Here is a 23197-nt window from a genome sequence, read left to right as displayed (position 1 = left end):
GCATCCTCGAAAGAGTGTCCTTTATCCTTAAGATGCAGATGGACTGCTGAGTCTTGTCCTGTGGAGGTGGCTCTTCTGTGTTGTGCCATGTGCTTGTGAAGTGGCTGTTTGGTCTCTCCAATGTAGAGGTCTGGGCATTCCTTGCTGGACTGTACCGCATACACCACATTGTTAAGTCTGTGTTTTGGCGTTTTGTCTTTCGGGTGAACCAGTTTTTGTCTGAGCGTGTTGCTGGGTCTGAAATGCACCGGGATGTCATGCTTGGAGAAAACTCTCCTGAGTTTTTCTGATACACCGGCTACATAGGGGATGACAATGTTGTTGCGTCTGTCTTTCTTATCCTCCCTCGCTGGTGTCTGGTCTTCTTTTCTGTGCCTCTTTGCTGACTTTAAGAACGCCCATTTAGGATAGCCGCACGTTTTGAGTGCTTCCTTTACATGTGTGTGTTCCTTCTTTTTTCCTTCAGGCTTAGAGGGAACATGTTCTGCCCGGTGGTGTAGGGTCCTAATTACTCCAAGTTTGTGTTCCAGAGGGTGATGGGAGTCAAAGAGGAGGTACTGGTCCGTGTGTGTGGGCTTCCAGTAAACTTCGATGTTGAGGTTGCCATTCTCTTCAATGTGCACAGCGCAGTCCAGGAAAGGCAAACAGTTGTCCTTTGTGTCTTCCCTGGTGAACTTGATGTTTTTATCCACAGCGTTAATGTGCGCAGTGAAGGATTCCACTTCTTGTGTCTTGATTTTGACCCAGGTGTCGTCTACATATCTGTACCAGTGGCTGGGTACTCTTCCTTTGAAAGAGCCAAGAGCCTTCCTTTCCACTTCTTCCTAAGGTTGGCTACAATAGGTGACACGGGGGAGCCCATAGCACAGCCATGTTTTTGTCTGTAAAAGCCTTCGTTGTATTTGAAATATGTAGTGGTGAGGCAGGGGTCTAACAGTGTGCAAATCTGATCGGGTGTGAAGTTGGTCCTGTCCTCCAAGGAACTATCTTCTTGTAGTCGTTTTCTGACAGTCTCCACGGCCTCCGTGGTGGGTATGCAAGTGAAGAGAGAGACTACATCAAAGGACACCATGGTTTCATCTAGATTCAGGGTAAGTTTCTGGACCTTGTCGGTGAAATCGGTGGAGTTCTTGGTGTGGGGTGTTCGCCACGAGAGGAGCAAGGATGGTAGCAAGGTGTTTAGCAATGTTATAAGTGGCTGAGTTTATGCTACTGACTATGGGTCTGAGTGGGACAGCTTCCTTGTGGATTTTAGGAAGTCCTCAAATGCAGGGTATGGCATCCCCTGGGTAAAGGCGGTGATATGTAAGGCGGTCAATAATTTTGTCCTTTTCAAAGTCTTGAAGGCAAGCTATAACTTTCTTTTTGTAGCTGCTTGTGGGGTCTCGCTTTAAGGCTTCATAGGTATTGTTGTCACTGAGGAGAGTAGTGATCTTTGTATGGTGATCTGTAGTGTTTAGGACCACGGTGCATCTTCCCTTATCAGCTGGTAAAACAGTGATGTTGTGGTCTTTGCTCAGGGAAGCGACAGCCTTCTTTTCCTGTATTGTGAGGTTGGATGGATCCAACCTCCCAATACCTCACAATACAGGAAAAGAAGGCCGTCGCTTCATTCTTTCTCCCTGTCCTATCCCCCAGTCATGTCTGTCCTGTCTTTAAAAAACGAAAATAAAATAAATACATAATCATAATAAAGGTCAATCAAATGGACCAATATGGCAAGGCCATGATGATCCACTTGGTAAAGTAAATCCAGTTGGCAGTTGTGCAGACAGGTTGTGATATTTTACAACAAGGCATGTCAATACTAAATGTGTGTTTTGTCTAACCAAATCACATTCAAATGACTTACATTCTTAAGTATGTTTCAGTGGTTATGTAAATGTTTTATCTCATGACCAAGAACAGCAGTATTTATGACTGACAAAACTGACAATAACATCTGTGGGGGAAAAAAAGTTAAGTTGGATATTTGTTTCATTGAGCACTTTTTCATAAGAGCACATGTATTCCTGACCATGTAGCAGTTTTCAGTGTTGTAAACACTGCAAGATCGATGTGGTTTTTAGTATACTTACCTAAATTATACCTGCCATTCTTTCATTTAGACACTATAGGTAAGTGTAGTAACTGACAATTTTGGGGAGTTGAGCAGAACAGTTAATGAATTTTCTCCCCACTGCTACAAAGTGTTTGCTCATAAGGCGCTGCATGATAATTGAGTATTCTAATATTGCATTGTATACAATTCATATTTTCATTTTACAGTTTTTTCTGAATGCTTAAACCCTAACTGTGATTCCTGTAGCACAGTTTCTAAAACTATTCAGACTTATAGCAAAACCACTCACTGAGTTTGCAAAACTAAAAGCACAAAAACTGCTTTGCACTCAGTTTGCAATTTTGTAACACACACTTTGCAAAACTGTAGGCACAATTCACTGCACAACACTCAATTACCAAATCTCCAACACACTCCTAGCAAAAGTATACACATGTATGGCTATCATTAACACTAATTTGCCAACTGTCTGGCACACTTTCACATGTGAAAACTTTTTTAGATAATTAGTTCACTTTGCAATCAGCCTAAGCACTATAATACAGGTAAGCTGTGTGTGCGGAGTACAATGGAGGGAGCAGAAAGAGTGAGAAGTAGAGGAGGCCGAGGAGGACGTGGAGGTGAAGAAGTAGGATGAAGAGGACGACAAGGACAAGGAGGAGCAAGAGGAAGACGAGGAGGGGGGAGAGGAAGACGAGGAGGGGGGAGAGGAAGATGAGGAGGGAGGATAGGAAGGGTAAGAAGAGTAAGAAATAGAATTGCTGATGACATCAGAGCTACAATAGTGGACCATGTAATCAACCGTGGAATGACCCTGAGGGTAGCTGGCCAACGGGTCCAGCCTAACTCGAGCCGCTACACTGTAGCAAGTACCATAAGGACATTTTGAAATGGGAATCGGTTAGTACAGTCACTTTGCACAAAGATTTGTAGCACTGCCATATGCCAATGAGAAACACACCAATACAACTGATGTAAAAATACTGAAGTTGTTACTTTACAGAATTGCTAGATGACCAGATGCTGGGGCAGAGGAAGCATGTTCACTGCAGACCAAGTAACCCATATAGTCATTATGGCGATTGCAAATAATCCTATACTTGGAAATAAACACTTGTGTTTGTTTTGATGTGTTTGAATAAACACCAGTACTTGAAGTTTGGATCCCTCTATGCTTATGGATCTATGACAGAAGTATGAGCTCAAACTGACATAGCCTACCTTGTGCACAGAGAAAGCAAAAGCCAGATGTGTTTTGTATTCATACCATCAGTGTGCAGTTGGCGCATTGTGTGCTTAGTAGATGATGGCTTGTGTGTACTGTTTGATACGGAAACACCATTTTTACGAAGGTGTGAAGAGTTAATCTAGCTGTGTTTGCTTTTGCAAGAGAACTACAATGTTTTGATTATTGGGTGACAGGTTTTCTTATTTGTGTGAAGAGTTTTGCAAAATTAGCCAATAGTTACAAAAAATGTGCTTAAGCAATCAGAAAAAACTGTAACTGAGTTTTAATCAAAACATTGTAGTTCTCTTGCAAAAGCAAACACAGCTAGATTAACTCTTCACACCTTCGTAAAAATGGTGTTTCCGTATCAAACAGTACACACAAGCCATCATCTACTAAGCACACAATGCGCCAACTGCACACTGATGGTATGAATATAAAACACATCTGGCTTTTGCTTTCTCTGCGCACAAGGTAGGCTATGTCAGTTTGAGCTCATACTTCTGTCATAGATCCATAAGCATAGAGGGATCCAAACTTCAAGTACTGGTGTTTATTCAAACACATCAAAACAAACACAAGTGTTCATTTCCAAGTATAGGATTATTTGCAATCGCCATAATGACTATATGGGTTACTTGGTCTGCAGTGAACATGCTTCCTCTGCCCCAGCATCTGGTCATCTAGCAATTCTGTAAAGTAACAATTTCAGCATTTTTACATCAGTGGTATTGGTGTGTTTCTCATTGGCATATGGCAGTGCTACAAATCTTTGTGCGAAGTGACTGTACTAACCGATTCTCATTTCAAGATGTCCTTATGGTACTTGCTACAGTGTAGCGGCTCGAGTTAGGCTGGACCCGTTGGCCAGCTACCCTCAGGGTCATTCCACGGTTGATTACATGGTCCACAATTGTAGCTCTGATGTCATCAGTAATTCTATTTCTTACTCTTCCTACCCTTCCTCTCCCCCTTCCTCATCTTCCTCTCCCCCCTCCTCGTCTTCCTCTTGCTCCTCCTTGTCCTTGTCGTCCTCTTCATCCTACTTCTTCACCTCCATATCCTCTTCCTCGGCCTCCTCTACTTTTCACTCTTTCTGCTCCCTCCATTGTACTCCGCACACACAGCTTACCTGTATTATAGTGCTTAGGCTGATTGCAAAGGGAACTAATTATCTAAAAAAGCTCTCACATGTGAAAGTGTGCCAGACAGTTGGCAAAATAGTGTTAATGATAGCCATACATGTGTATACTTTTGCTAGGAGTGTGTTGGAAATTTGGTAATTTGAGTGTTGTGCAGTGAATTGTGCCTACAGTTTTGCAAAGTGTGTGTTACAAAATTGCAAACTGAGTGCAAAGCAGTTTTTGTGCTTTTAGTTTTGCAAACTCAGTGAGTGGTTTTGCTATAAGTATCAATAGTTTTAGAGATTGTGCTACAGGAATCACAGTTAGGGTTTAAGCATTCAGAAAAAACTGTAATTACGTGTTCCCTGGTGTCTCCCAGCTGCAGTGTGTATTACTGCCAGTAGGTTTGGTAGTTCATGAAATAGAAGAGCTTTTGTTCCTGTAATATTGAATTGTCTTTTAAAAGATGTCCAAAAAAATAGAAAATACAGTATTTCAAAAGAAAAGGAGTATATCACAATGAATATATAATTTGAATGTATACAATTTAATTCATTCTGGTGTTAGCAATTAAATGTTATATACAGTGGCTTGCAAAAGTATTGAACCTTTCCACATTTTGTCACATTACAGCCACAAACATGAATCAATTTTATTGGAATTCCACGTTAAAGACCAATACAAAGTGGTGTAAACGTGAGAAGTGGAACGAAAATCATACATGATTCCAAACATTTTTTACAAATAAATAACTGAAAAGTTGGGTGTTCGTAATTATTCAGCCCCTGAGTCAATACTTTCTAGAACCACCTTTTGCTGCAATTACAGCTGCCAGTCTTTTAGGGTATGTCTCTACCAGCTTTGCACATCTACCGACTGAAATTCTTGCCCATTCTTCTTTGCAAAACAGCCCCAGCTGTCAGATTAGATGGACAGCGTTTGTGAACAGCAGTTTTCAGATCTTGCCACAGATTCTCGAGTGGGAAGGAAAAACTCCATTTGAAAAGGTTTGAAACATCTAGCAGAACCAGGCTCAAGGAGGGACTGGCTACTGTGACTGGCTGAGGTTGATGGGAAGGAGACAGGACAACATATAAACTATGGAAGAGAGCAAGCAATACATACTAAATAATGATTAAATGCAGAGAGGTGTATAAACACAGAGAGAGTGAAGAAGAAAAAATTATTATTATATAAGTAGTATTTGTCAAAACAGAAGGTTTTAAGGCTAATCTCAAAAGCTGAGATGGGTGTTTGTCTACTGAATTAATATTGGGAGCTGTATCCACAGAAGAGAGGCCTGAGTGCTAAAGATTCTGTCTGCCATTCAACCCTAAAATACTATAGGAACCACAAGTACGCCTGCAGTCTAAAAGAGATAAGCAGCCAATTAGCAATATATACAGTACTGTGAGGACTTTAACGTAAACTACAACCAGATTTCTCAAGACCTTGTATGTGAGAAAAAGATTCCAAAGTAAAATCTGTATTTCAAATGGAGTCAGTGAAGACAAGTAAATATGGGTGAAATATGCTGTCTCTTTATAGTCCTTGTCATGACTCTCACAGCAACATTTTTGATCCCATAAAATTGAAAAATTTTTGATGCAGCAGATTCAAATGAAACCTGGCCAAGAGGCGCAGTAGGTATCCCGGAGGAGGAATGTGTTGAAAGTTGGACATCAACTATTAAGGATGATTTTTAATGAATTTTTGAACATGATGCAACCAGGCTGTCCCAGTGCATTATGTGTGCACGCCGTGCATGTGTGAGTGCTTGTGTGTACGTGTGACATACATGTGCCGGCGCTGCGTAAAGGCCGGTGTAGAAGCCCAAGAAAATTTATGTGTCGGATAAGAGGTGACTGGCTTGACCACAGCTCACAAATGACGACTCACTTGACCCTGGTTTTCCGGTGGTTAGAGACAAATGCAGTCACGTGGCAGGATGCTGAAAAGGGACCAAACTTCAGTCAGGAGAACAACTGACATAATCCATCCACAGTACGAGGTTAGTCATTAATATACTGCAACAGCTTGGGAATGCAGCAATAAAGCACCTGTGAGAGAATTCACCATTAATGGTATGAAAGTGGAAGAAGCGACTTCATCGAAATTGTGCCTTATCATCCGGTGCGCCTTTTGGTCTGAAAAATACAGTATCAAACATTATAGCAATCTACTTTTTGTATGCCTTGTGTTTCTTAAGCCATTCCTAAATTCTTGTCCAAGAGATTTCAAACGTTATAAAATAAACTAGCTATGAGCTGAAAAAGTTACCTTAAAGTCTGATATCATTCTGAACCAAACTGTTGTACAGTGTGAGAAACTGTACAATTGTGAAATAACACCATGAAGTGGATACACCACTTTTCTTGGGTGACTAGGCATTCACCATAGCTTGTTATGGTAATCATAACTTTTAGACACACAGTGGAAAGGGCAACACAATCTAAATTCATTAAGTACCAAACGATAAGTCCAATGTTGATTTCTAGTCTTAACATGAAATTTCCCACTCGTGGGACTAATAAAGGTATCTTATCTTATCTTATATTAGTTGAAAGTGTACATCTTCCCCACCTCTGCTGCTTGTACAGTATCATCACTGTTATACCGGTCTCTTTCTCATTCACATTGCTTCTTCTGGCTTTCATTCCTCTTCTCTCCAGAGCATCCCTCCACCTTTCCAGGCTCTCCCACCTACTCCTCCCTACTCTCACTATAGATCACAATGTTATCTGTGAACATCATTATCCACAAAGACTCCAGCCTGATCGCATCTGTCAGCTTTTACTGTTGTTAACTCACCATTATCTGATATGTCAGGCACATAGCCTCTGGGCTGAGACGCATTCAGACGCACACACACACACACACACATATATATGTGTCGTCCAACTGACTCCAGCGATATAGGGTCGGGGCCAATGAAGGGTGTTGAGGGCAGCTCATATCTGATAGATTAGCCAGGGTCTATTTCCTTGCCACAGAGTTTTGATTTTTGTTGGCGGAGGCTGCCATCCCATAATGAAGTCTCTGAACAGTGACTTGAGGAGCAGAGCTCATCCACCACTCATACTAATAACAGCAGGTCAAATATCAGGAAAGCACAGACTAACAATGGGGACATACTGCTTTGTGAGATCATCAAATCACTTCTTTATGCTGCTTCTAAACCACTTGTAAAAAGTATAGTAGAAAAGTACATCACATTCTGTACTAAAACTCTCCTGAAAACAATTTACAAACATGTGTTTTCTCCTATTTACCTCTCTTTGTTTAACAAAGGGAGCTGTTAATGAGTTTCGATTTTTGTTCATGATCGGACTGTTGTTTGTGCACTAACAGAAAGCTTAATGCTCTGGAGTGCCCATTCAAAAGTAAACACAGAAAGAACTAAATTAACTCCACAGCTGGTGTGAATTAATGCACAAATGAAGCAATAAACTTTTTTTTGTTGATAAAGTACAGTAAACGGTTTGCAGTGACCCAGCAAAATGTAGATTACAAATTCATTCATCAAAAATTACTAAGGCTCTTCTCCATGTCCTCCATAGACTACGTATTGGATAAAAGACTCAAGTGTTTTTGGGCAGTTGTTGTGTTGTTGTTTTTTTAGTCAGAGGTACCGTATTTGGTCAAGAGGATCTGCTAAGCTATCTGCTAACACTAGCACAGACCCTGCTAACTGTTACTAAATAAAAGACTAAGAAATAAAAGACCACACAGCATAGCACAGCATATTTTTTTTATCAGATAATTGCTTTAAAATCCTCCATGTTTAAATATGAATATATTTTATTCATTATTAATAGAATGCTTAAAAATGTTAATCATGCAAAAACACCTTTACCTCTGTCTTCAAGCAAAGTTCTAGTATACTTAACTGTACAAACTAGCTGTACTGTAACTCTACAAAATTGATGCTCCCATGACAACAGTGGGCTCTACAGTGGAATATTTGAGTGTCATGCACAATAAAATACGAGTGGGTAAAAGAAAGGAGATGGAATAAAAATCCACTGCTGGGAGTTTGAGAAAATCAGTGTCAGTGACTGAAGTGACAAGCAACAATAATGAAGTGAGAGAGAAAAAATAAGACAAAAAACGTTTGCCACATGTGAAAGGGGGCCATGGCTTAAATTGAAGTTAGTTAAGAGACTTATATAGTGTTGAGCTTCACCTTTCTTTCTTTATTTTTAGTACATTTTTCCTTTATTATTAGGTTATTACTACATTACCAGCATCAGTTTGCCCTTTAAGCCACTTAATTGAGGGCAGTTAACCCTGAGCCTGGTTCTGCCAGATTTTTCTTACTGTTAAATCGTGGCTCAAGAGTTGGGAGTTCGCCTTGTAATCGGAAGGTTGCCGGTTCGAGCCTCGGCTTGGACAGGCTCGCTTGTTGTGTCCTTGGGCAAGACACTTCACCCGTTGCCTACTGGTGGTGGTCAGAGGGCCCGGTGGCGCCAGTGTCCGTGTTCTGTCAGTGCACCCCAGGGTGGCTGTGGCTACAATGTAGCTGCCATCACCAGTGTGTGAATGTGTGGATGACTGGATGTGTAAAGCGCTTTGGGGTCCTTAGGGACTAGTAAAAGCGCTTAAAAGGGGTTTTTTCCTTCCCACTGTAACTAACTTATAAAGTATGTCAAATTTGGTCCTGTGAGTTCTATATAGTACTATACAGAAATAAATAGGAATTTTATTGATTAGAGCATGTGGAACAGGTAACAATGATAATTTTTGAAGGAAAACTCAAACTGAATTTCTGTTTTTATACCCAATTTTGATCCAGTACACTGGACTTCTCAATGAAGTCCAGAATTAATCAAGCAGTTAATCAAGCAATTAATCAAGCATAGAATTAAACCAAGTTTTCTTTTCAGGAAGGCAAGTATATTATTACTTTTTAATTATATAATAATGTGCTTTACTATTTTTTGTGAAATGGTACATTTTAAAAGTTTTGGTGTTACGCTAACAGTCAGAACCATAAGTCACAGGACACCGTCTAATACTATATATTGCTTTATGTCATATATAACAGTTTTATATAACTCTGAGTGGGCTTCCATATGTGTTTTCTTTTTTATCTCTTTTTTACCAGGTACTCATTCGGGTGTGGTCCTAAACATGAACCATGTTGACCATGGTGTTGGGACTCTATTGCAGTAATCCACCCTTCACTTTTTATGCCAGCCCTGGACACTCAGCAAAGACCAGTGGCTCAGCTTGAAGGCTCATCTGTGTGTACACTTTCTGTCTCTTTACACAGCTACAATCGGCAAGCATGTCTCACAAGACTGGTTTCCACTGATTCTGACAGTCAGAAAGAGAACACACGAGGGCAGTGTTGCACTTTTTGAAATCTCTACTCACAGGTACTCTGAGAGCTCAGCTTCTTTGGAATATACTGTATGTACACACAGATTTGTTTATTTTAAAAAAAGAAAGAAAAGAAAAAGAAAAGAACATTCATCTCCATGTGTTCCTGTTAATTTACAGATGTGTGGTCTGTGATGTTTCTGATCAGTTTCACCTTTGTCTGTCCCATGGTGCCTCAAACAGCAGACGCAGATCTGCACAGTGACATTTCCTGTTATTTAGCTATTTCTGGAAACAGTACAGCCCTTTCTCCTAGTCCTCATCCCCGTCCTAACACTTTCTGGGTCAGAGCAGACCCCCCTAGAGACAAAGATTGTTGTCATTGGAGGGAAGCTGTAGTTGATATATTTTATTGCATCAGCCTATATTAGGCGTAGCCCGTGGTGGAATCACATCTCCTTAAACGTTTGGTTCATTGTAAATGTGTAAATATGAACGTTGATTCACTTTGTATGTGAGTGTTTTACACTTATACCAAATTACACCACTTTTTTTACCCCTCTTTGTCTGGAGTTTCCTGCCACAGAGTTTCCCAAGTTTGAACAACATCTCACTGTTTCCACTTTCCTCACCATCACTGCCTGCTTTACATGTATCTGTTTTGGGTATTTTCAGTATAATGTCACGAGTAGGGATATTTCACGGACTTCATTGTTAAAACTGGAAATGATTGTCTTGTCCTATAAATACTTTATACTCACAGTGACAGGGTGACAGCAACGTAGATTAATATTTTTGATATACTGTCAGTTTTTCTTTTCCAGCCCATGTAGAACACAAATTAGTGTTTGTGTTACCTTTTGTAGAAGTCTTTTATGTTTGTTTGATTGCACTAATGTGAGTAGTTGCTGTGACAATGCACCAGACAGCAGCTGAAGAAGTCTACAGATGTGTCAAGAGGTCTTTGAACGGCCTTTACAGTGCTACCATTGTCATCACCCTTTGGTCCATCTTGTATTTGATGCAGCAGATCATGTTCACTCCTCCTGGTTTTGTACATATTCTGCTCATGTTTCTGTTCTTTGTTTTCTAGTGATGTGTCATCTTTGTATCAATGTCCTCTTATACACAGGGGAAAATGGGGGTTATGATGTTCCAGTGTAGTAGTCAAGGAGTTTCACAGATGGTGGCACAGTGTAATACAGCAGTGTAATTATGACCACGCTGTTATCCTTTCATTATTTTTCTCTTTTCTGCTGGTTTGTTTGATCTTTTGGTTTTGCAATTAAAAACAACTGCTTTCTCTTCAGGAAGCACCTTGCACTCAACCCACATCCTAGAATAAATCACTCCCGTAACGTCTTTGTCTCCTTAATTTGTATAATATTGTCTGGTACAACTCCTACTGTTAAAGCTGATAGAATGGCTCAGCTAATCACCTGACCTGAATCCAACTGGAAATCTACGGAAAGAACTAAAGTTCAGAGTTCACAGAAAGAACCCTCAGGATTTAAAGTTTGTTTGTGTGGAACAAAGGGCCAAAATCAAGATCATGGCCAATAAAAGAATGACTAGAATTCAGGGATCACTTTCAGAATTTTTGAGTTTTCCAGTTGTGCGCACCTGCTGCTCATTGCCACCTCTCTACCTGAAAGTGAATAAGAACTGTTTGTGTGCAGTTTGTCACAGTGTTTTGTTACTTAAAGGTCCAGCTGCTTAATTCACAGGGAGAGAAAAGAAAGAACACTAACTCCACTCAGAGATGAAGAAAGACAAGAAAGACAGCACAGGAGAGGAAGAAGAGAGGTTGGATTTAAAGGTAAGGATTGCTCAGTGTGTAAAGCTCAATATCCAAGTAGTTTCTCAATTCTCAACCAAACCAAGTAGTTTTAAGCTGTGGCTCAAAATCTGGTCTCTGAATACAAATCATTACTTTTGAGGTTGTGGGAATATATTTCACCAGCTCCTGTGCAAAAGTGTTGAGTGGTCAGGGCCTGTTCTGTCTTGCTGTTTAAGTGAGCATCTAGGTTGGTACTTTGAATTCTGTGCTCATTTTTATTTACTAGGCAATTCATTTACTGGGCAATTCATTTAAAGCGGTCTCGTCAAGTATCATGTGAAAATTATAATTCAACACCACAACATACACCTACTGTGATTTGGCACAGTATGAATACAATTTAATTGAATTTCACAGAAAAGTTTAGACATGTACAAAGTTACCAGTCCATGTCGAGTGCCCTGCAGCCATTCAGAATAGATGCAAATTATGGGGGAATTTCCAAAGGATTTCACATTCCGACTGGGGTCTGGAATGTGGGGCCTCCCTGCTGCTGCGGAGTCGGGGCGGTCTGCTTCTCCCCACCCCAGGAAAAAGGGTAACACCACCTGGGTCTGGGTGCAGTTTCCCCCTCCAGGGGCAAGGGTACCTAGACCCGGGGCTTAGAGTACGCCTGGGGAGTGTGATCGTGTGTACAGTGTTTCTCTATGTCTGTCTCCACGTTGGGTGAGTTTTGAGTAATTGCATATGAGAGCATGAGGGGGGAATGGATGTTTGTATCTGTGTGTGCCTGTATGTCTGCTGAGTGAGCCCTCATCTGGGACTCTCCTCAGCTCTTTCTGGGACAGTGGCGCGGCTGCCCCTCTGTTGGTCTTCCTTGGTCTCTTGTGTTCTGGGGGCCTCTGGATGTCTGGAGTCTTGATCTCCTCCATACCTGCTTCATGCCCTGGAGGACGGGGCTGTGGCCCCCCCACACCCTCTAGCAGATCATTACATGAAGGAACCTTTTAAAAACAAGCGCGTTCATGCTCACAGGTGTACACACGGGTGCTCACACACACAAACAACACCCTTTTTGGCTCCTACCTCAAAGCACACTGTGCGCTGTCGATCTTACGTGCTGCACAATAATGTTTAATATTTAGTATTTACAGTCATAATGTTGTTTATTCTATTGCTCTCGTTTTCTTCTGCTTCTTTTAAAAATTAAAAAAAGTATCTACTGTTATCTATTATTAGCTAGTTTATTGTGATGGAGTTGTTTTTATTATGTTGCTCTTTGTTGTCTGTTTTCTCATCTCCATACAGGTGATCCAGGTGTTTTGTTTGTTTTTCCTCTTTTTTTCTTCCCCCCTTTCTCACCATCTCTTCTCTGCTCAATTTTTGTTTTTCTCCCTCTCTTTCTTTCATTCTTCATTCATCCCCCAGTCATGTCTGTCCCGTCTTTAAAAAACGAAAATAAAATAAATACATAATCATAATAAAGGTCAATCAAATGGACCAATATGGCAAGGCCATGATGATCCACTTGGTAAAGTAAATCCAGTTGGCAGTTGTGCAGACAGGTTGTGATATTTTACAACAAGGCATGTCAATACTAAATGTGTGTTTTGTCTAACCAAATCACATTCAAATGACTTACATTCTTAAGTATGTTTCAGTGGTTATGTAAATGTTTTATCTCATGACCAAGAACAGCAGTATTTATGACTGACAAAACTGACAATAACATCTGTGGGGGGAAAAAAGTTAAGTTGGATATTTGTTTCATTGAGCACTTTTTCATAAGAGCACATGTATTCCTGACCATGTAGCAGTTTTCAGTGTTGTAAACAGGATGGTAGCAAGGTGTTTAGCAATGTTATAAGTGGCTGAGTTTATGCTACTGACTATGGGTCTGAGTGGGACAGCTTCCTTGTGGATTTTAGGAAGTCCGTAAATGCAGGGTATGGCATCCCCTGGGTAAAGGCGGTGATATGTAAGGCAGTCAATAATTTTGTCCTTTTCAAAGTCTTGAAGGCAAGCTATAACTTTCTTTTTGTAGCTGCTTGTGGGGTCTCGCTTTAAGGCTTCATAGGTATTGTTGTCACTGAGGAGAGTAGTGATCTTTGTATGGTGATCTGTAGTGTTTAGGACCACGGTGCATCTTCCCTTATCAGCTGGTAAAACAGTGATGTTGTGGTCTTTGCTCAGGGAAGCGACGGCCTTCTTTTCCTGTATTGTGAGGTTGGATGGATCCAACCTCCCAATACCTCACAATACAGGAAAAGAAGGCCGTCGCTTCATTCTTTCTCCCTGTCCTATCCCCCAGTCATGTCTGTCCTGTCTTTAAAAAACGAAAATAAAATAAATACATAATCATAATAAAGGTCAATCAAATGGACCAATATGGCAAGGCCATGATGATCCACTTGGTAAAGTAAATCCAGTTGGCAGTTGTGCAGACAGGTTGTGATATTTTACAACAAGGCATGTCAATACTAAATGTGTGTTTTGTCTAACCAAATCACATTCAAATGACTTACATTCTTAAGTATGCTTCAGTGGTTATGTAAATGTTTTATCTCATGACCAAGAACAGCAGTATTTATGACTGACAAAACTGACAATAACATCTGTGGGGGAAAAAAAGTTAAGTTGGATATTTGTTTCATTGAGCACTTTTTCATAAGAGCACATGTATTCCTGACCATGTAGCAGTTTTCAGTGTTGTAAACACTGCAAGATCGATGTGGTTTTTAGTATACTTACCTAAATTATACCTGCCATTCTTTCATTTAGACACTATAGGTAAGTGTAGCAACTGACAATTTTGGGGAGTTGAGCAGAACAGTTAATGAATTTTCTCCCCACTGCTACAAAGTGTTTGCTCATAAGGCGCTGCATGATAATTGAGTATTCTAATATTGCATTGTATACAATTCATATTTTCATTTTTAAAAACCCTAAAAACAACAGTCAAGCCTGCCTTTTAATTGTGGGGTGATCAATTAGATTTTGTCTTAGCACCTGAATATTCAGGATGTTACATATAAGGAGAATTAAATTCTGAATTCAAGCCAATGAAGATAAGTTGATATGAAAGCAACATCATCCTTCACGCTTGTCTCTGTCAATAATCCCACATCCATGTTTTGGTTCAGCCAAAGGTTTTTTAGGGAGCTTTCAGGGGCACCTGATAATGAGCAACTGCAGTAATCCAGCCTAGATGTAACAAACACATGGATTACATTTTAAGTTTTCACTTTGACCTCAAGAGCTGCATAGCCTTTTAAGATGATAAAGTCATGAGACTTTGTTGAACCATCTTATAGGGATGGGTATATCTATAAGGTTACATTTTTAGAAGTAGCACACTCCACTTTATCATGTTGGCTCTCTTCTGAGCTTTAGAAGAAGGCATGTTCAAGTGAAACTTTTGTGTAACCAAATCACATTCAAATGGCGTAGGTTGTTAAGCTCATTTTTTTTCATATAAATTTGCTTTCCGTAAAACCAACAAGATTTACTTCTGGTTAATTAAACAGATACATAGTACACAATTAAATATCCAAAGTAAAGATGCCATAACTCATAACTTTATTACAAATTAATTATTATTTTTTTCTTGTCTTCAGTTTGATTCATAACATTAAAGAAGGCACTACGTATCTTTACATATAGTGCCATGAAAAAAAATATTTGCCTCCTTTCTGACAACTTAGTTGTTTGCATATTTGTCACGCTTAAATGTGTTAGATCATCAAAAGAATTTTGATATTATACCCAATATTTATCCATTTATGGCCCAAGGGAAGCCAAACTGATTTGTTGTAGACCTTGAGTTAATGATACAAGTGTATGGATTCCTGTTACCTGCTTTTTTGATTGTAATATCTACGATCTTAGTCAATGCAACAGAACTATGGATAAACTAAAATGTGCTATCTTTCATTCTTATCTTTAAAGGAATCTTTTTAGAAAAGAATTAATAATAATAATTAAAAGACAAACTGCCAACTCTTGAGCCACGATCGCCCTTTAATTGAACTGTAGTTACAAGGTTTCGCTTTTGAAGTAGTGTAGAAGGTCTGTTCCCTGACATTTGAAAGAGATCAATTTGTCAGAACTACAAGCACACCAGGAATATTTGAAAGATGACCAGCAGGTGTCACACTCTGTCCTAGTGATGTGCGCATCATGAACAAATTGTTCAGTACTCGAAAATCACTTTACTGAAGCCCAACTGACTCACTGACTCATCCCTGTTGCTAATTTCATTAGTAGAAATATATCTAGCTTATAATTAAAATTAATATTATTTAATTAACTTTATTTTAATAAAGTTTTATTTTATCTAATCTAATAACTTTAATCTCAGCCAAACCGTAGACCCTTTTCTTTTCTCACTAAAACACAACAGCAATCATTTATTGTTACATTACACATATGGAAGTCATTTTTAGGTTCTGGCAGTGCTGATCCTGTTTCTCATATACTGTCCTACTCATGGGTTAATGAACTTGTATGGCCCTGAGTAATTACCTGTCTACATTTTTTTGCCATGTTACATTATAGAGTCAAGAGGATACCTCAGTGAAAACTGTCATGTTTCCTTCTGAGTCATGCATGAAAATCCAGATACTACACACTACACTATTAAATTTATAGTGTAATTTACACTGTAACTCACACATTCAATTGTTTAAATTTGATAAATACACTTTAGAGAAAAAACAAAACTTTATACTATTTTCATGGTTTCCCGTCTTTTCCGTCCAATTTCCAGTGATTTTCTCATTTCATTAATGAGAAAATCACTGTTAGGCTGCGTTCTTAATGGGAAACACATTGCATTAATCTCAAAGATACTCTAGCGAAGCACTCAAAATTCCATGTATGAAAATGTCTCCAAACAATAATAATGATGATGGCATGGTGGTTAGCACTGTTGCCTCACAGCAAGAACAAACTTTAGAATTTTTCTTTTGGCTGTATTTATCTGTTGCTTTTCACTTATTATAGTACTGCAGGTCTTTCCCATCAGAATCCAGATATGGTGATTTGGCTTTTTGAACTGTTAGTAGGAATCAGAGTGCAATGAGCAAAAGTAACAAGGCAAGGCATGACATTAACAACTAGGTTACAATAGGCTTTTATTACACTATGAACTGTTTTAAAGGTGCTATAAAAATCAACTTTATTGTTATACTGTATAGCTTTATGAGGAAAATGCCTGTTCACACAGGTATTGTCTACATTACACAAACAATATTATTAAAGAAGATCTATTTTATCATTTTACTTAAAAGGGTTACAATATAATATTCAGGAATGCATTGTGGATATTAATAAAGCAAAGACGCACTAATTTCAAAGCTCTGTCTTCTTTCATGTTTCCTCTTTCTAAAATACTAATTTATGAGGCTGCTCTCTCCAAGTCAGGGTGACAAAGCTCACTCCTTGCTGGTTCAACCTTAACTGGAACTGGGAGACACAAACAGCAGCCATTTAGAACATTTTCTCAAATTTAAATATATTTGTTTTGTTTTTTAATTAAACATTTGTTCTTAATTGGCCTGAGATCAGGCTGAAAAAAGGAACTATTTAAACTCAGGACTTACCTTTTTCAGGATTTCTGATTTCACAATAGGATCATTCAAATCCAGAGCAGAGGACCCAGGATTCAGTCTCAGCTTAATTATCTGCTGTTTTACTAGTATGGAATGGGGAGAGGAATTTAACATGCCTGGAATTTTATTCTGACATACTAGAAATGTGAAAGATAATAAATGAGCATTAAACATGAGTTTCCCCAATGTAATGCAGTCTCTTCCACTGAAGGTAAGGAAACTCACCGGGTGGAGGGAAGTTGTAGCAGACAAAGGGTAAGCTTGTTTCACAGGACGAAAACCTAAATTTTCCTGAACTTTTCAAAGCCAAAACACCACACATGACTTTCATTGAGTCAATCGGGTTTGCAACGTTGTCAAAATAGCCAAAGTTGAATCTGCTCTGATCGGACCAAAAAAACCAATTAGGCCTGCTTAAACCAATCCATGCCCGATCGCCACTTGGCACCAAGCTCTGGACCATCTGGTTCTCTATGTCGTTCTTCACAGTGACCAGGCTTGTGAAGTTCTGGCTGCAGCAAGCCTGAGCACTCCCCCAATCCATTGCTTCATCAACAAGAACAAATTCAGGCTCTAGCTGTGTTCCTGTAGTTAGGGATTGGGTAAAACCACAAGTGAATCTGTCGGCATAGTAAATTTTAAAATGATCTTTATCAAAAAAAAAAATGTCTTGCTCTGTACTCACCATTATTACAGATAAATGGATATTCTTGTATCCATATCTCATCCTGCCATCCTCCATCTTCTCCAATGGAGACGCATGTTTCTCTGGCTCCATAAAAATCTGGTTCATTAGTATTATTTTCCCAGTTCCTATATTCAGCCCCACGTCCTGTGGTCCTATCTGACCACATCCAGGCAATTTTAGCGTACAGACCGATCCAGATCTCAGCGTCGTTACCAGTTGAAGATACTATGTTCCTCAACTGGTTCATTTGGACCATGTTGTCAATAGTTGCCAGGTCTTTATATCTCTGTCTACAATAGGTCTGAGCCATGGTCCAGTTCTTTGCATCAGTAACATAGTGATACTGACGATACAGGCAGGTGGAGATGTGCCACCCTGTGAAAGTAGCAATTTCGATTTGTTTAAGATTGTATCCGTAGTCTCATTCTCTTTATAAATAACCCATCAGTACCTTAAAACACTTTGACTGTATGTTAATATACAAAGCATTATTAGAAATTTATCAGAGAATTCACTGACCTGTAAGATGTAAAAAAACCAATAAGATCCTCTTCTGCATGATATTACTGTATGGGTTGTTTGAGTCAGGATGCTGTTGATATCGCTGTTGCTCAGGCAAATGTAGGAAAATTCAATTCAAAGTAGAAGAAGGAGATTGACGAGCAAAACAACAGCCTTTTATGCTCAGATCTGTCTTTTTGATAGACCAGTATAGTGTCTGCATCACTGCAAATTCCTCCCAAATCCATCTTTCATTTTCTGACTAGCCTCTCGCCCAACACGTGAACGAGACCCAGAGATACTTAAACTCCTTCACTTGGAGAAGCAACTCATCCCTGACCCAGAGTGGGCACGCCACCCTTTTCCAGTTGAAGACCATGGCCTCAGACTTGGAGGTGTAAGGTGAACCGCTCCAGTGAATGCTGAAGGCCACCACCAGATGGATCCAATAGAACCAAAAGACAGACATGAGACTCTGAGGCGCTTCTGGCTACACCTAGAAATTCTTTCAGTAAAAAATTGTGAATATAATCTGTGACAAAGGGCAGCCCTGGTGAAGTCCAATACCCATCGTTAACCAGTCCAACTTATTGCAGACAAGCCTGTATACAGTTATACAGAGATTGAATGACTTGTAGCAACAAGCAAGACACCCCATACTTTGACAACGTGGCCCACGGGATTCTCTGAGGGATGCAGTGAAGTGTCTCCAAGTCTACAAAACCCATGTAGACTGCTTGGGAAAACTCCAATACATGAATATCCTTAAGACGATAAAGAACTGGTCCAGCGTTCTGTGACCAGGATGAAAACCACATTCTCAGATGCGCTGACCGTGGACACGCTGGTGCTCCCAAATCACACGACTAATTTACAGATGATGTACCAGGAAATTGCAGCCTTGGTGAAGCAAAACGTTTTTGGAGTGAAAGCAACAAGAAAAAGTAAAGGCGATATCAATAGCGAGTTTTGAGATGTGAGATTTGTGACACGTGGCATGTTTGGAGGGTATAGCCAGTGTGTCTTGTGTAGTTAGTGTGTTTTTGTTTTGTGTGTCAAAACAATGAGGCCACTACTGAATGTCACTGTTGCTCCTCCATCTTGTGGTGGACAAACTATTATGTGAAGTGGCACAGATTTTTTGAGTGGTATTTTCATGTCTCACCTGACTGTTACTATAATTTTAGTCACAGTTTTAAATAGTTCTACGAAAAAGGCCTGAGGCATTGGCTCAGATTCTGCTTTATCTAAAACATATCAGTGGGATTAAGGTAGGTCCTCGAAGTATTGCTTTCACTGCCTGCCTATATCCTCATTTGAAGTCAGCCGCACCCCATCTGCACTGTACATCGTGTAAGAAGTTTATGGTTTCCCAGAATTCCTTTGATATTAGTCCCAAAGTCTTTTTCCATTGCCTCACTGAACTCCTCCCATACCCAAGTGTTTGCTTCAGCCAATGCCCAAGCCCCACTTCATTCAGTTCCCCAGTACCTATCAGCTGCTTCTGAATTCCCACAAGCTAACCAAGCCCAGTAGAAGTCCTTCAGCTGCCCACATAGCAGACAGGTCTGGCCCGGATCTGGTGTCAGGCGAGTGCTGCTGGCTGACTTCTGGCATGGTAAGTTTTACCTGCTCACCCTTACTAGTCTTCCTTCTGTGATTCTCTAATGTTATTTTTCATCGAGAAAATTCACAAAATACACCAAGACCTGGTTTCCGATGTTCCATTTAGCTCTTCCTTTGTAATTCATCTCCCATCACACTGTTTTTCTGCTTTCCAGTTCCCCTCGGTTCAGATCTCATCTGTAAGTCAAAACCTTCTACTTGTCAGCTAGACCCCATTCCTACAGCTTTGGTTAAGGCATGTCTACCTTCTTTGCTTCCCCTCATATCTGCTATCATCTATTCTTCACTTACCACTGGAACTGTTCCTGCTTCCCTGAAAGTTGCTGCCATCACCCCAATATTGAAAAAAAAAAAAAAAAAACCTGGTCTAGATCCCAATAATTTTGAGAATTTTTGGCCTATTTCCAATCTACCATTCCTTTCAAAAATTCTTGAGAAAATAGTTGCCCTACAATGCCATACAGCCATTCATACAGATTAATAATAATCTGTATGAACAGTTCCAGTCTGGTTTTTGCCCCTCCACTGAAACAGCACTTATAAAAATAACCAATGATCTTTTTATGGCAGCTGACTCCAGTTTACTTTCCATTCCTATTCTCCTCGATCTGAGTGCTGCTTTCGACACTGTTTCTCACTCTGTTCTTCTCAGTAGGCTAGCCTCCATCGGTCTCTCCCATACTCCACTAGCCTGGTTTAAATCATACCTGTCTGATCGCACTCAGTTTATTCAACTCAAATCCTTTACTTCTCAGCCCTTCCTCTGACCACTGGCGTGCTCCAGGGATCTGTCCTGGAGCCCCTTCTTTTCATCATCTACCTTCTTCCACTTGGACACATTTTCCATGGTTGCTGTTTCTAAAAATATTATTCCACAATTTCCTAATTATTTTGACAGCAAAAAATTCAAATGCTGTGAGAATCACATATTCATTTAGAAATGTTTGTAAAGGCAGAATGCATGACTAGTTGTTTGCTGAAAACACTTGAATTTAAAAATTAAGTGGCGTGACCTGATACTTGTGTTCAAATCGTACTCTTTGGCGCTGCTGTACTGGGCCCTGGTCCGGATGGGCTTGGGCCCCCTTTCCCTAGCGGGTTGCAGAGTATGGGGGTGCCTACTGGGGTCAGCGGGGGAGCTGGCCCCAGGGAGGGGTCACTTGCCCCTCCCTTCCTTCCCTCCCCATCTCCAGCTGACTCCCTCTTCCCGCTCCACCACAATCACCCACACATGCAGGGCCTTGGGGTAAGGTTGTGTCACCAGGGTGCAGGGGAGGCATCCCCCCCTCTGTCCCCTTCTGGCTGCTTGTGCCTCAATTTTATCTCACAACTTAGACATTCACATTACTCACACTCTCATAACACATACATATAGGATCAGGGGGGTGGGCATGCTACACGCACTCCAAAAGACCATCAGGGTGTACAACCTCACCCCTGGCGTTGTTGCCCACCTCCCAATTTTAAATACACGTAGACATTGAGGGCTAGCAGGAGGGGCTATGTGCTTACCTGCTGCTCTCTGGCAGGTAGCTCCATGCCCTCCTGGGTTTTAAAGGCACCTTAGAACACACATGCATCAACACTACATATGAGCGGGCGGAGGGAGGTTTGGAGTCTTCACACACCCCCGTTCTCTGCGACCTGCTGGAGCGGGGGGCCAGGAGGAGGAGTTGGCCGTCCGACTGGGGTCTGGAATGTGGGGCCTCCCTGCTGCTGCGGAGTCGGGGCGGTCTGCTTCTCCCCACCCCAGGGAAAAGGGTAACACCACCTGGGTCTGGGTGCAGTTTCCCCCTCCAGGGGCAAGGGTACCTAGACCCGGGGCTTAGAGTACGCCTGGGGAGTGTGATCGTGTGTACAGTGTTTCTCTATGTCTGTCTCCACGTTGGGTGAGTTTTGAGTAATTGCATATGAGAGCATGAGGGGGGAATGGATGTTTGTATCTGTGTGTGCCTGTATGTCTGCTGAGTGAGCCCTCATCTGGGACTCTCCTCAGCTCTTTCTGGGACAGTGGCGCGGCTGCCCCTCTGTTGGTCTTCCTTGGTCTCTTGTGTTCTGGGGGCCTCTGGATGTCTGGAGTCTTGATCTCCTCCATACCTGCTTCATGCCCTGGAGGACGGGGCTGTGGCCCCCCCACACCCTCTAGCAGATCATTACATGAAGGAACCTTTTAAAAACAAGCGCTTTCATGCTCACAGGTGTACACACGGGTGCTCACACACACAAACAACACCCTTTTTGGCTCCTACCTCAAAGCACACTGTGCGCTGTCGATCTTACGTGCTGCACAATAATGTTTAATATTTAGTATTTACAGTCATAATGTTGTTTATTCTATTGCTCTCGTTTTCTTCTGCTTCTTTTAAAAATTAAAAAAAGTATCTACTGTTATCTATTATTAGCTAGTTTATTGTGATGGAGTTGTTTTTATTATGTTGCTCTTTGTTGTCTGTTTTCTCATCTCCATACAGGTGATCCAGGTGTTTTGTTTGTTTTTCCTCTTTTTTTCTTCCCCCCTTTCTCACCATCTCTTCTCTGCTCAATTTTTGTTTTTCTCCCTCTCTTTCTTTCATTCTTCATTCATCCCCCAGTCATGTCTGTCCCGTCTTTAAAAAACGAAAATAAAATAAATACATAATCATAATAAAGGTCAATCAAATGGACCAATATGGCAAGGCCATGATGATCCACTTGGTAAAGTAAATCCAGTTGGCAGTTGTGCAGACAGGTTGTGATATTTTACAACAAGGCATGTCAATACTAAATGTGTGTTTTGTCTAACCAAATCACATTCAAATGACTTACATTCTTAAGTATGCTTCAGTGGTTATGTAAATGTTTTATCTCATGACCAAGAACAGCAGTATTTATGACTGACAAAACTGACAATAACATCTGTGGGGGGAAAAAAAGTTAAGTTGGATATTTGTTTCATTGAGCACTTTTTCATAAGAGCACATGTATTCCTGACCATGTAGCAGTTTTCAGTGTTGTAAACAGGATGGTAGCAAGGTGTTTAGCAATGTTATAAGTGGCTGAGTTTATGCTACTGACTATGGGTCTGAGTGGGACAGCTTCCTTGTGGATTTTAGGAAGTCCGTAAATGCAGGGTATGGCATCCCCTGGGTAAAGGCGGTGATATGTAAGGCGGTCAATAATTTTGTCCTTTTCAAAGTCTTGAAGGCAAGCTATAACTTTCTTTTTGTAGCTGCTTGTGGGGTCTCGCTTTAAGGCTTCATAGGTATTGTTGT

The 23197-nt window shown here is 40.6% G+C and overlaps 1 protein-coding gene across 1 annotated transcript; it reads right to left on the bottom strand.

The window, feature by feature from the left end:
- Positions 1-16494: 16494 nt before the first annotated feature.
- LOC147336278 (lymphocyte antigen 75-like) lies at positions 16495-18375 on the bottom strand. The gene is made up of 5 exons (XM_086287667.1): positions 18339-18375; positions 17817-18194; positions 17357-17716; positions 17123-17214; positions 16495-16985 (listed from the first exon to the last, which is right to left on the bottom strand). The coding sequence occupies exons 2-5, from the start codon at positions 18127-18129 to the stop codon at positions 16905-16907; spliced, it is 846 nt and encodes a 281-aa protein (XP_086143793.1). The 5' UTR covers positions 18130-18194; positions 18339-18375; the 3' UTR covers positions 16495-16904.
- Positions 18376-23197: the final 4822 nt, after the last annotated feature.

Source organism: Aulonocara sp. 'chitande type north' Nkhata Bay, linkage group LG3 (genome assembly GCF_057382095.1).
Source record: "Aulonocara sp. 'chitande type north' Nkhata Bay isolate Kocher_YH1m ecotype deep benthic linkage group LG3, A_spYH_male_GT1.1, whole genome shotgun sequence".
Lineage (NCBI taxonomy): Eukaryota > Metazoa > Chordata > Actinopteri > Cichliformes > Cichlidae > Aulonocara > Aulonocara sp. 'chitande type north' Nkhata Bay.
This window is presented reverse-complemented; position numbering and strand designations above follow the sequence as displayed.

Excerpts from the sequence above, each read along its gene's own strand:
- LOC147336278 (XM_086287667.1), bottom strand. The coding sequence starts at position 18,129 with ATGGCTCAGACCTATTGTAGACAGAGATATAAAGACCTGGCAACTATT. Across the intron at positions 17,215-17,356 it reads CTACAACTTCCCTCCACCCG|TAAAACAGCAGATAATTAAG; the intron begins GTGAGTTTCCTT and ends ATTCCATACTAG. Across the intron at positions 16,986-17,122 it reads AATCAGAAATCCTGAAAAAG|TTCCAGTTAAGGTTGAACCA; the intron begins GTAAGTCCTGAG and ends TGTGTCTCCCAG.